Genomic DNA, 13,702 nt, shown 5'->3' with positions numbered 1-13,702 from the left:
GTCAAAAAAAAAAAGAAACACAAAAATTAACTATGTAACATGAACTTTAGTTTCCACAAAATGTGAAAATTATAATCTACGCAGTTCTTCCACAAGATTCTTATTAACCTAGTTTCAATGACATTAATAAAAAAAAAAAAAAAGATCCATCTCCCTCTCATCAAATCCCCACCTCAAGTTAGATGTCCAACCCCATGGGAAATATGTATCATGGAATAGTTCATCAATTTGAAATCGTCAGGTTCGGGAGTCTTAAATATCGCAGTCATTCATCACCCACACTTTGATTAATTTACCTCGTTCCCCTCACCAACGTATCATAGCTAATCGCCTAATCTTTCATTTCGATGAAAGTTTCCATTCACCACAATGTATGTCAGCATCATCCACCACTGCATCAAAAGTAGCATTGTCATTATCAAACACCTTCATAACCCCTACTTACTCCATCTTTGTATTTAGGGTTTGTCTAGTGTGTGCCCATGAGCACATGCTAAGCACTGGATTCTATAATTTTGGTGGATTTTAATTGTTGTGATTGGTGAATTTGCAGGGGGTCCACCATTATAAAGAAGTAAGAACCAATCAAAATCACCAAAACTTATGAATTTTAGTGCTTAGCATGTGCTCATGGGCACACACTAGAAAAACCGTTGTATTTATAGTACAACATATAGTTGGAGGTACTATCATTTGTTATGTTTGGTTTAATAATTCTGAACATCCTGCTAAGAAATAAACATGGCACCAAACCTTCAACTCAATTGTACAGTTTTAGTAGTGTAAACTTAAAATGATATATTATAAGTTATATAATAAAAAATTTATTAAAAAAATATGTACCTCGCAAGGATCTCACTGGAACCAGAGTTTCCACAAAACTTGAAAAACCATTTAAACAAGAAGTTGTTCCCATGAACGGGATTTTCTTCAAGGAGCTGGTTTCTAGGTCATAAAAGAAGGCCTCGCTCTTTTGAAGACGCTCCCTAGAAGTATATGTCTTGTCAATCAACATCAGTCCTTTTGTCCAAAAACCCAAAGGAAATATATAATCACTGAAAGTTTCACTAATCTGAAACCGTCGAGACCAATCATTACCAACACCGTAATCATTCATTACCCATATTTCAAATATATTACCTTGTTCCCCGTTCCAAAATATCATAGCTAATTTTTCATCCATTACCGAAAGTTTATATCGAGTGGAAAATCTCCATTCATCCACCACTACATCAAGAATCGCACGATCATCGTCAAACACGTTCATCACTCCAACCTCCTCGTCTTTAAGTTTGTAGTACACAATATAGTTACAGGTAGTATCATTGTATGAGTTTGGTTTGCTTTTTTTGACTGCCCAATGAAAAGATCCATTTAGAAAGACGGGACTTTGAACTCGAAAAACAGTTGGAATATTCCGCGATCCATTAAACAAGTTGCAATCAATAGTTGTCCAAGAATCCGTGCTCATCTTGTAGACCTCAATGTCAAATCCCGGAGATCCAACTTTTACAACGACATAATCATTAGTTTCGGGGATAAACCCAAATTCAAAAACCTCGGGTCTACATATAGATTGATGCTTAGGTAGATATCGACATTGCCTAATAACTGGATTCCATAATAGTAACGAGAAATCAGGGGTATTCTGATTACAATATTTATCATTCCTACTAAACCAAACAGCAACACATATCAAACCGTTGCAAGAACCAACGACAAAAGTGCGATAACTCTCTTTGATCAATGGAATAGGGGGGCTAAGGGGTGAATAAGAGATGACTTCCTTTGTGTTGTTAATATCAATTGATAATAAATAATGCTCCAACTGAGCAAAACGATGTGTGTAAGACTGATAGCCATAGTGTAGCAAAACCAGGGATTGAGAATCAGAGTGATTATTATTAATTGTAGTGAGATGGGTGCGCACGAAATTAGGGTTTTCAATTACAGAATGAAAGTGCTTACAAACACACTTACATGACAGTAGAGATTTAACCGGAAGCTTCAAGAAGATTTCAATTTGTAGCTCCTCGGGAATTTCAATCAGTGACAGAGGTGTACCTCTCTTCCCCATTCTTAGCACCCAATAATAAGATTAGTTGATACTCGAACTTTTTTGATGGCCCAAAACAAAAATTACTCCTAAGAAGCCAGCAGTTTTTCAACTCCAGCAATAACTGATGCTCCGTTAACTTAGCCACCCCTCTCTGATTTTCAATTGATTTCGATACGGGGAACAATTGATGGGACTGCAAGAGTATCTGCTATGACGTTGGTTAAATTGAACATGTAAACATATATAAAATTTGCTGAACGGCTATATTGGTTGGCTATAATTTAAAAATAATAAATTATTAATATTTAGATTGTTGTAAATAGAATATATCAGTTTAATATGGTAATAAATAATATTTAATCAGCAGAAAAGAGGAAAATAAATTGCGGGAGATGGCGTGGAATTCACTGCAAATCTGTAGTGGTTCGACAAATATAATCATCCATAGGGGATGACAAATAATTATACACAAAGGGTTGCCATGGTTGGAGTGATATTTTTCGTGGACATCAACTATAAATTTTAATTTTGGTAATCCACCAAGACTTTTAACTAAGGGCAGATGCTCTAAAACGGTACTCCCTCTGTCCCATTTAATTGTATACGTTTCTTTTCAACTGCTCGACACGCATTTCAATACTCTTATAAAATATAGTTCCGTAACTTATTTTTGAGATTTTTTTTTTCTGAATAAAAATATAACATCCAAACTTTAATTCAGAAAAAGAAAATTTTAAAAATAAATTACACAACTACACTTTACAGGAGCATTAAAGTCCGTGCCGCGTCCCCGTCCCCCAATATATACAACTCAGGGGGACGGAGGGAGTAGTACATACTCCTTCCGTCCCCCGAGTTATATATACTGGGGTGCTTCCGTAACTATATTTTATAAGGAATGTGTGTCGAACAGTTAAAAAAAAAGTATAAAATTAAATGGGACATGAGTACTTGCTTTCACGCTAAATAACATGGATGAATGTAAATTTATAATAACACAATACAGATGCATATCTATATTGGATAAAAAGTAGGGGAAAAAAAAGTTGATTTAGTGTTTGTTTGGTTAATTCTTTAACAGCCGAGCAGCTTAGATAAAGTTGTAAAGTTGTTTGGCTGAGACAAATAAAAGAAACCCGTACCAGATTTATTGGAAATTTTTATGATTTTAAATTTCTAAACTGACAATCAAACAATTTTTAAATTTGTGCGGAATTTTAAATACCAGAAACTAGTACTCCTTTTTGTCCTTTTTATAACTCACTTTGACTTTTTGCGCACAATTCTATGTGCTTTGACCCCAATTTAAAATTATTTTTTAAAAAAAATTTCATTTTTTGAATTTAAATATGAGACATCGGTTTTTTTATCTACCTCACACCAAAATGGGGTTTTTGTTCAATTCATTTATCTGCTTTAAATCGTTGATGGTTCAATTCAAAAATAAAAGATATTTTTTTATGATAATCAAATTTTTAGTCTTTACCGTAAAACGGAGCTTCTCTTACAGCAATAACGCATTGATCTAGCCGCCACCGGAGCCACAAAGGACTATCCCCAACGAAAAAGACACGCCATTCCTTCTTTTCAATCGAATCGATCATAACCACCCTCTACATTCTATGAAATTGTGCACCACAAATAGAAGCTAATAAAGAGACCCGCGATTCCATAGAAAGACTCTTTCATTCACATTTTTTTCCACCATCACCATAGTGCAAATTTAGCTGCACCTCAAGCTCTTTTTCCCGCAGGTCGTCAACAGTCAACAATAAGGATCTTTTTTCATATAAATCTATTAATTCTGAAATTGAGAAATCCTAGCGAGGCGAGGGAGCAACTTGTCTGGTCTTGCGGTGCACTCATTCCCGTTACGAGAATGAAATGACGCCCCAGCTTGACTCGAGACCAAGACTCCTTACGACTCGCACCAATAGCGGCACTGAGCGGTTGGAGATTTATTGAAAAGGCAGCCCCCCTCCTGGGCCGCCGCCTCCTTCTTATTCTAAAAAAGATAATTTTAGAAAAAATAAATGTAAACAGGTGATCAAAACACATAGAACTGTGTGCAAAAAGCCTAAGTGACTTATATAAAGGACGAAATGGAATACTTCTCATAGGAAATTTAATCCCTAGATGCAACCAAACAAGCACTTCTTCTAAAAAGCACGACTTCTGTCCTATTAATTTCCTTTCATTTTATAAACTCATTTATTTTTTTACACTTTTCTTTTTAAAATGTTCTCTCGATTATTTATATTTCAAAATTTTAAAAGTGATAATTTTTTATAATATAAATACTAATTCTACCAAATTCTTTCATTCACGTTCCGAATCTATCAGTTTTCACTGTTATACATATTTTTGTTACTTTTATCGAAATTGGATGAAACAGAAAAAGTGACTAACTTAATTTAATCTATGAATTGATAAATAAGGTACAAGCTACCAACCACCAAAATAAGGTCATTCTAATCAAAGCAATGAAAAACGGCTACTTCTCCACTTGCAGATCTTGTGCGATTGCGCTTTTCACAACGCTGATTATGAACTGCATAGCAATGCAGTTATATATGTACGGATACAAGCTTGTAACCACCAAAATAAGGACATTCTAAACAAAGCAATACAAACTCGAAATATAGATGAAAAGATATTCTCAGCTTCCAAACTCATAAAAAATGCAGAATTGAACAAGACAAAGTTAATAAAAACATGAATAGGTACCTTCATGACCTCAAATAGTAGCACAACGACTGTTACCAACAGGACAAGAGTATACAAATCCCAGTGACATTGATATATGGACTTCGACATGAGATTCCAGTTTTGATTCCAAAAATATTGACACACATAATTAGATAGCTATGTGTGTGTTGTGTGTGTGTGGTCAGAGATTGAAAAAGGGGCAGATGGGGGAAAAAGAGGGACTTAATTAGGGTTATGCTTCCCTTATCTCAATAATTCTAACATTTACTACTTTCTTTGATATTATACAATAGATTTTTTCGTAAACACTAATCCTGTTAAATATACCAATAATTTAAAGTAACATATACCATGCAAAAAGATCTAATAATAAACTCAAATCGATACGATAATAATTCGCTGCCCTTATTGGAAAAATGCCATGTTTCAGATCCCAAAAATACTAGATGACATGCCAAGATTTTAAGAAAATAAAAAATAAATGAATCAAATTGGATAGTGATATGGAAGTCTACTAACTGGATAAGAGCATCTCCAATAGTCTCATAGTTGGCTCCTATATATAATATCAAATATTAAGCTCTTAGTAACTTAATATAAAATTAAGAGTGTCAACTCCAACAATGCTCTCTATATTCGCTCTTAACTTGTATTTTATTCATATTTTGAATTCAAACATTTGTCATGTAGTGGGAGTCTAATGTAAGAATTGGAGGAAATGATTATTTTATTATATTAAGAGCCTACCAGTAGCTCTTAAATTAGAGGAGAGAGAAGAGGCTCTTAAGGTTTTTAAGAGCCACTAAGAGCCTCATGGAGCTCTTTTTTTTTTCATCCTCCTTACATTTTAGTTTAAGAGATAGTTTAGGAGTCTCTTGGAGATGCTCTAATGATAAGAGATGTTACTAAATCATATAGTAAGCAATAGATTACTATGCCAGATCTTTGTCAACAATTTCGAGTGCTAAGTTTACTACAAATATACCATACTATTTAATAAGATTATTATGTCATGAAGAAACAAAACATAGCATAAAGAACGACGCAAGTGAGAAGACAAATTATCACAGACACAACTAAGAATTGCCCAACGAAGGAAAATCGGTAACTCTGTTTTATTCATGTATATTGTTATATGCTAATAAGGCTAAGCCGCTAAGGTAATAATTTGTTTTACCAGCTTTGCTTCACTTAAGTTGATAACACTACGATGTCATCTACATAATGTAAATCATAGCTAAACAAATAGTTAAAGGTGGCACTACACAAACTTAGATAGGTAAGTCTACTAAGTTACAGTCCTATGGACTATGCTCCATATTCTAGTATCTAGGCTAGCAAATAAACTACCTTGACTAAAATCATGCTTTAACAAAACTGCTTTTCCACAAAAGGAAGGACAGTTGAGGACCTTACCTGCTTTCCCCATTCCAGCGCCTGATCAACAAAGTAAGAGTACCCCAACTCTTCAAAGCATTTTTATGCGAAGATAGGCGCTCATCTAAACAGGAAGGCAAACTCCAAACAAGTCATTTCTAATACAGTCCTTGATTATCGACCATACACCAACTGGCTTCTTGTTTCCCTTGGGTTCTGGCAAATTGTCCCTTCTTTTTATGCAAGGATAATCTACAACCTTACTTGGTCCAACATCTCTCAAGCGTTCAGAGGCCATTCCCTCTACCATCTCTATTTCCATATAAAGAACTTCTTAGAGTTCAGAGGCCAAAAAGTCACTGGTATTAAAATAGATCCCATCCTCTTCATCTGTTTCAACATCAACTCCATATCGACTTCTGTTATCTGCATCAGAATTAGAGGCATTATCCTCTGACATGATTGAATAGAAATCTGCATCATAAACTGAAAACAAGAATGGTTACGAAGTTTATATAATGAAAATATAAGATTATATATGAACACAAATCACCATACAATAGGGTTACGTTTCTTTCATCAATTTTCCTGCACTACTATATGAAAACTTTGAATTAACAATTCTTGACATTGTTTGACAAAAAGAAGAAGAAGAAGAAACAACTCTTCACTTTGTTTGACAAAAAAGAAACAAATGTTCACTTTGTAAATCAAATATAAATCTTTAGTTCATAATAAGAAATGAAACATTGAGTATTAGTGTAGTACTATTGTCACTAGCTTTTTGCAGGTATACTTCAAAATTTTGAGTGTGTCAGACATAGTCGATGAAATTACTTAATAAAAAACGGAAACTACGTGTAGATGGTAAAAGAGATCTGCAATAAACTAACCATGTGTCACCAGTTTGTAGAAATTAATCCAAGAACCTCCAGTTTGTAGAAATTAATTCAAGAACCTCTAAAAGATATATACAGATTATTGTATACCTAGTTTCTAAGGAATTAGACTGGTCACATATAGTGTGCACAAATAAGCATTATAGACTTGTAAATAAATCTCGAACATTAAACATGTAGGTCAGTTAAAAATGATTTAACAAGCAAGAACAATACTCAAACAACTTCAAGCATTAACAAACATCATATAATATAACTACCGTCAATTCTGAGGAAGGGACCACTTTCAATTGAAAGGCCTTACTAAATGAGCACGGAACCTCCATAATTCGAGCAAGAACACCATCGAAGAACGGTCATTGTTGCCGGAACTTGAGTCAAATCGATTTAGTCATCGATTCCATACAAATGAGGTTCTAGATTTCAGTTTTCTAGTATTTAAATACTTCAACACAATCAATCGATTAAACAATATGAATTGGTTAATCAAGATGGGTTAAAAACTAGGGTTTTGAAATCGGGCATTAGATTTTTGGGGGGGTTTTGGCATGAATCGAGAGATAATGGAAGGAGGAACGATTTTGAGAGGAAAGTATCTGGATTTGACCGAATTCAGAACTAAAATATCACTAATTTACATTAACTTTATATTAGTATGCCGAGTTTTTTAAAAGAAGGAAAGCAAGTGAAAATGAATGCAAATATAGCATACTTACACTCCAAAACTTTCACTCCACAAGTGGGATGAAAGTGAAAGTACATTCACTTACTTTCTCTCCTAAAAAATCTGAGGAGCAGGGCCTCACTAATTCTCCACGATGTATCTCAAAGCCGTTGTTCAAAGAAATCACCTCCGTGTTATCCTGAATCCGATTCTCCGTCCACTGACGTCTCCGATCAACAATTCCGGCGATCCGCTTCACTTCTCACACTATTCCTAAATGTCTGGCGATCACAGGCATTGTTCGTCCAGCAAGCATTTACAAATCTGATGCGCCAATGACAATCACTTCTCTCTCCGCTCTCCGACCGTCTCACTTAACACCTATTTATATGCTCACACCGTATTCTCCGGCAATCTCTGCACTACCTTCACGCAATACAAACTCTCTCGTGTCTCTTGGACGATTCTATCACAAGCATCCAAAGATGATGACGAAACCGAATGAAAGGCCAAGCGATGCAATGAATCATAAAAATTTAAAGTTTCATATTAATCCGGTATGGTTTTTGGATCACGATAAAACTCCAGCAGGTATAAGTTTGAGTTAATTCAATATATATGCTATGTTATCATGATTCAATATGTATGTTCTGTCTTTAGTTAGCAATGCAAATTGTTCTTAACAGATTTCTCTACGATTAGATGATCCGAACAAGTTTCATCACGGAGTTAAAACTCGCAACTTGTCATCATCCTGATTCTAGTTCAAGTGCTCCAAATTTTAGAGTTCACAATTTTGTTCCTAATTTATATATACTCATATGATGCATATATTTAAATTAATTTTCTTAAAATTTTATCTTTATAATGATAAGCGCAAAAATAACTACTGTTGCGCTAGTTTTTTAGGTGAAAGATTTGTATATGATAACTAGCTTTGTAATAGTTTTTTAAGTAAGGTAAAGTACTAGATTTGAGAAAAACATAACACTGCTAGTATTGTAGATAATGTTGTGAACGGTAAAAATATATTGTGACGGTAAAGAAATGTTGTGGAACGGTAAAGAATTACATAGTCTGAATATTAAGTTTTTGTTTTCTGTATTATCATTTTGGTATTAAACATTTTAATCAACATGGATATGACTTGTTTATTAGTGAAAATTTAGAGATTAAATAGAGATAAACTAGACATAACATTTAATGGAATCAATCAGATTATCGTATACAAAAAAATCGAATAAATGAATATCAAACTTTAAGAAATGGACTAATATATTAAAAATGATTTTAGAGTTGATTTCAACATAACCAATTCAACAAGTTTGACGTAAACGAATCTTAATGGAGGAAGGGTTCGTAGTTGGCAAATATTATGAAGTTGCTAAATTGTTGGTTTCGTTGAAGAAGTTTTTTGGTGTTGATGTTTTTCCCACCTTCATAGGTCACGGTGGTCACCGTCCATCTCTTTATGAGGTGGGTGTACTTTTCACCAAAGACTGCACTCAAATGATCCATCATCCCAGGGTCGGTGAGGTCTCTCAGGAAAAGTTCCTAATGAGCACTTATAGATGCTCTACAGCTTGTTGAAACATTTGTATATACTACGTGAATCTAGTAATGAGGCACCTATAGATGCTCTACAGCTTGTTGAAACATTTGTAGATACTACGTGAATCTACGAACGCTAATATATAGGTTTAGTTGTGAATCTGAATCATAGGGTATGATATAAGTTTGTTACACCTCTTGTAAGAAAACATGTCCAATTTCTAAGAAAAAATTGTTTTGCTTGAGCAAAGCAGAAATTCATGCATTGTGTAGTTTTACATACCAAGTACTCACAGTATCAGTCAATACCGTGTTTTTCCGTAGCTCAGCCCAAGCGAGAGTTCTGAACCTATCTTCTTCTATTGTAATTTGTAAAGCCCTAAAAGTAATATCCAAATCGAAACACGAAAAACATGCAGATCACACTATGGTAACATAGTAACAAATTGAAAGGTACAAGTTTCCATTTGTAAATTATTATGAAATAATATTTCTGACAGCACAATCTGTTTGAGCTTATTTATTTGCAGGTTAAGAGCTCTCGTTGAAGGAATATGAGAACAAAACATGGTCCATGATTTCTGATGAAATCAAGCAGTGTCTAGTAGGCCCTTTGATGCCTATAACCTGCAACAATACAACATCTTAGCAAATCTTTTGTTCCTGGAAATGGTTAGCCAATAAGAAATGAAAAGGGAATACACATGTAATTTTTTCACGTCACTTGCTAGGCCGGGAAAGAGAGAAATTTGACTCAACTTTCGCAGGTGTCATGACGGGCACGTTGGCCCAGAGTGCTTAACACTGTCAGAAAGTTGATAGATGTTTAATATTTACTAGCTATGTTACTAATATGATATAAATATGGAGGATTAGATATCCTCAGGAGCAAATAATGGACAGGCTCTACTCTTTACAGAATCAAATTTTCTGAAGGATTTGCATGAACAATGATTCTGGATATTGATTTCAAATCATTATATGAAGGTAGTAAACCTGATGTCTACATTACTTTTACAAACAAATTAAGAGCCTCCAGTGACCTAAATCCCAAATGATCAAGGTCACATGTATTAATATACTCTTTATTTTGAATGACCAAGCCTGTTGAACCCAAATCCCAAATGATCAAGGTCACATGTATTTAAAAGATGATAAAAATACGAAAATGTTAAGAAAAACATAAAATCACTAAAACTTTCACTTATTATTGTATACAAAGTCAATTGTTCCATAAAAGGCCAATATTAGTAGCATTTATGCATCGAACGGAATAAAAACTCTAAACAACAATAACTCTAATTTAAATTTTCAAATTTTTCATTATTTAAAATGTGTTTCTCCGTCGAGTTAGCACTAGAGCACCCTATGTAACAAAAACTTAGAATTAAGCTAGTCACTGATTGCTTTCTATGTTTATAATTAATTTGTCGTGATATTTGTATGTCAGACCTGGACCTATCACTATCTTTTCTATCACCATTTACATCAAACGAATTTGAGTATTAGGTGAATATTGCAGCAATCCCAATTCGTGCTAATTTTTTGCATTGCATATTTTCATCAATTAATAGATATTGACAAGTGGGAGGTACAAGAGTGCTGTACACAGGGCAACGGTGAACAGTAAGACTACCAGAATATCAATGGTTACTGTATATGGAGCAGAGGTGAATAAGCTTGTGGTTCCGGCACCAGAGTTTGTGGACGATAATAATCCACCAGCTTATCGGGGAATGAAATACGAAGATTATTTCATTGCCGACCAAACTAGCACTACAAAGGGAGTAACAAGTTTGGATTTGGTTAGGATCTGAAGACTTCGTCGTTAAATTACTTTGGCTATGAATAAAGCGGCCTGTGTGTACTGTTAAACCTTGGTCCATTTATCTTCTATGGTGATTTTTTCAGTGATTGGCGGTAGGATAAATTTAAAATAATGACCTATGTATTTGATCCCTTGGCATTGCTTTTGCGGACAGTAATTTTTTTGAAAAATAGGTGAAAAACTGTTTAGTGAATCTAAAAGTAGTTTTTCCAAACCACAGCTTTCAGTTCAAAAGCTATTTTTAGGAAAAACATGTATTCCCATTTTTTTTAAAAAAAAACTGTTTTTCAACTTTTGCATGAAGCTCTCATACATCTTATTATCAAACATCGCCAAGAATATTTTTTTAATATATTACAAATATCAAAAAAATATCAAACAGTTATCTGATTTCTACAAAAACATCTTTTTACAAACACTTTTTCTCACAACGCAACAATTTTTAGCAGTACTTCCAAACAAACCCTTAATACGTTAAGTGATCACCTTAAATTGTGTGTTGGGTAGTTTTATATTATAGGTGAATTTTGTGTTATTTAAAATATGATAATAAATAAATAAATTTGATAGTCTATTTGTCTTAGTGCTGAAATTGATCTCTATTATAAAAATCATAAAAATAAAATACTTAAGTTGATCAAATAAAATATCATACCAACTTCTATTTGTATGTCAATTTCAAGTTTATTTTTAATCTTTCTCAAATAAAAAATATTTTCCATTAAATACATGAAATATCCACCAACATCGTCTCAAACACACAAAAACAAAAACAAAACATAACAATATTGAAGCTATTTAGCGCACAATGTAATTTAGCCAACTCATGAGTTACCTTGTTTACTTCTTCCTAACAAGAACAACTAAAAATATTTTCTCTACTTCAAAATATACTTAACAATGCTCGATAATGTTATCCAGCTCTAGAATTACTCTGCATAGCATTGTTCACTGTAGTCATACAGAGCACTGAATCGCTCTCTACAATATTGGTCTGGTATTCCCTTCGTCCAGTGTAGTGCTTCCAGCACCTCCACCACTTCTGCTTCTAAAACTGAAACATGGGTTCAACTCGCATGCTCTTTCATTGGATAAATTGCCTCTGGTGGCTCTTAGAACCATTCCAATTGAGAAGAAGTTGTCACTCGCAGAAACAATATAAATTAATGTTTATCATGGAATTTTTCTAAGATTTCGATCTAAAGCAGCCCGGGCTACAAAAGAGTGCAAACAGCCCAACTGAACAGGCCCCCAAATTTTCAGGACCCAAATATGTCTTGGCCCATTTATAGAAATATACAATATCATTTAGAATTAAAAACAAGTCTCATAGTAAAACCCTTTGCAGTAGAAATTTGTTTACTCCGGTGGGGTTTGCAAGATTTGATCTTTTGGGGCCATAGATACAGGATTTTAAGAGCATCAAGATATATTGGCCCGATCACATTATCGCCTAATGGAAATCAAGCGTGTTTAGGTTGCAAGGAAAGCCGATATATAGCTTATTAGTTGAATCAAGTATTTCCAATAGCCAGGATCACGCTTTGCTGCTGATTAAAAGTAGAAGGAAAGGGAAAAACAGGTGTGATCTTTCCAATACATAAAATTATATTACTATGATTATGTGATTATATATTATTATGACGTGATTCATATTTCTTTTTTCATTAGGTATAATTGTGTGCTCAAATCTATGCTTGTATGGATTGTTTTGTATCATATTTCGTCTTTTATCTGTTTTTGTCCAAATTTGAGGACATTGGATATGTGTTTATTAATCTTATATTATATGATTAGTTATATTTTATGTGTTCTATATCCTCTTTTTTGATTTTTTAGTTTTTCGCTAGTATCCATGATAATTCTTTGCACTTCGTGGACGGTGGTGGTGGAGGTGGTGATTAAATTATTTGATGGACCAAATTTATTGCATGATCATAGTTTTAGCTTTGCTTTTTCGGATATTGTTAGGTTTTAATAGTAGTAATTGTGGATCTTAATTTTAATTATTTTTTGAATGGCAAGTTGACATCTTTGAAATTCGTTTATATTTGAAATTCGACTTTTCTCTACTGCTATAATTTAAATTTTTGTGTGTCTTTATTAGAAGATTAATTGATAGTCTTTATTGTTGATTATCGTACCTGAATTTCTTTATTCATGGGGGCCATAAAAGATGGCTTTATTGTGCCATAATGAGGTATTATTGCGCCTTTAATGGTTGATTGTATACCAAATGTATATTATGCTGATAATGATAATTAGCTAAAATCATGATACATTTGTTTTACAAGATTTTGTCTTAGATTGTAGTAAATATATCTTAGCTATGTTTTCAATTTCAATTATTTTTCTTATTTTTTAATATTTATTGAGATATCAGTTAGTTATTTTTTGATGAGATTTATATATTATTTTTTTAGGTATCTAACCAAAGAGATCTCATTATCTCTTTGGTGTAGATTTTTAATGTCTTGTTTTTTCATAAGTTTTTATTTTACTTTTTTTATTCTTTAAAATATATTATATATATATATTTCTAATTATGAGTTTGTTGACATTTTCTTTTGTCGTTTTAGATAATTTCAATATTTTATTGTCTGTATGAACTTATT

The 13,702-nt window shown here is 33.3% G+C and overlaps 1 protein-coding gene across 1 annotated transcript; it reads right to left on the bottom strand.

Moving 5' to 3' along the window:
• Positions 1 to 16: 16 nt before the first annotated feature.
• LOC108200884 (F-box/kelch-repeat protein At3g06240) lies at positions 17 to 2,232 on the bottom strand. The gene is made up of 2 exons (XM_017369149.2): positions 844 to 2,232; positions 17 to 392 (listed from the first exon to the last, which is right to left on the bottom strand). Exons 1-2 carry the CDS (start codon positions 2,075 to 2,077, stop codon positions 340 to 342), a joined length of 1,287 nt encoding a protein of 428 aa, XP_017224638.1. The 5' UTR covers positions 2,078 to 2,232; the 3' UTR covers positions 17 to 339.
• Positions 2,233 to 13,702: the final 11,470 nt, after the last annotated feature.

Source organism: Daucus carota, chromosome 9, assembly GCF_001625215.2.
Source record: "Daucus carota subsp. sativus chromosome 9, DH1 v3.0, whole genome shotgun sequence".
NCBI lineage: Eukaryota > Viridiplantae > Streptophyta > Magnoliopsida > Apiales > Apiaceae > Daucus > Daucus carota.
This window is presented reverse-complemented; position numbering and strand designations above follow the sequence as displayed.

Coding starts and splice junctions, on each gene's coding strand:
- LOC108200884 (XM_017369149.2), bottom strand. CDS start 2,077: ATGGGGAAGAGAGGTACACCTCTGTCACTGATTGAAATTCCCGAGGAG. Junction 393..843: donor TCCAGTGAGATCCTTGCGAG/GTACATATTTTT, acceptor CTTTTGATGCAG/TGGTGGATGATGCTGACATA.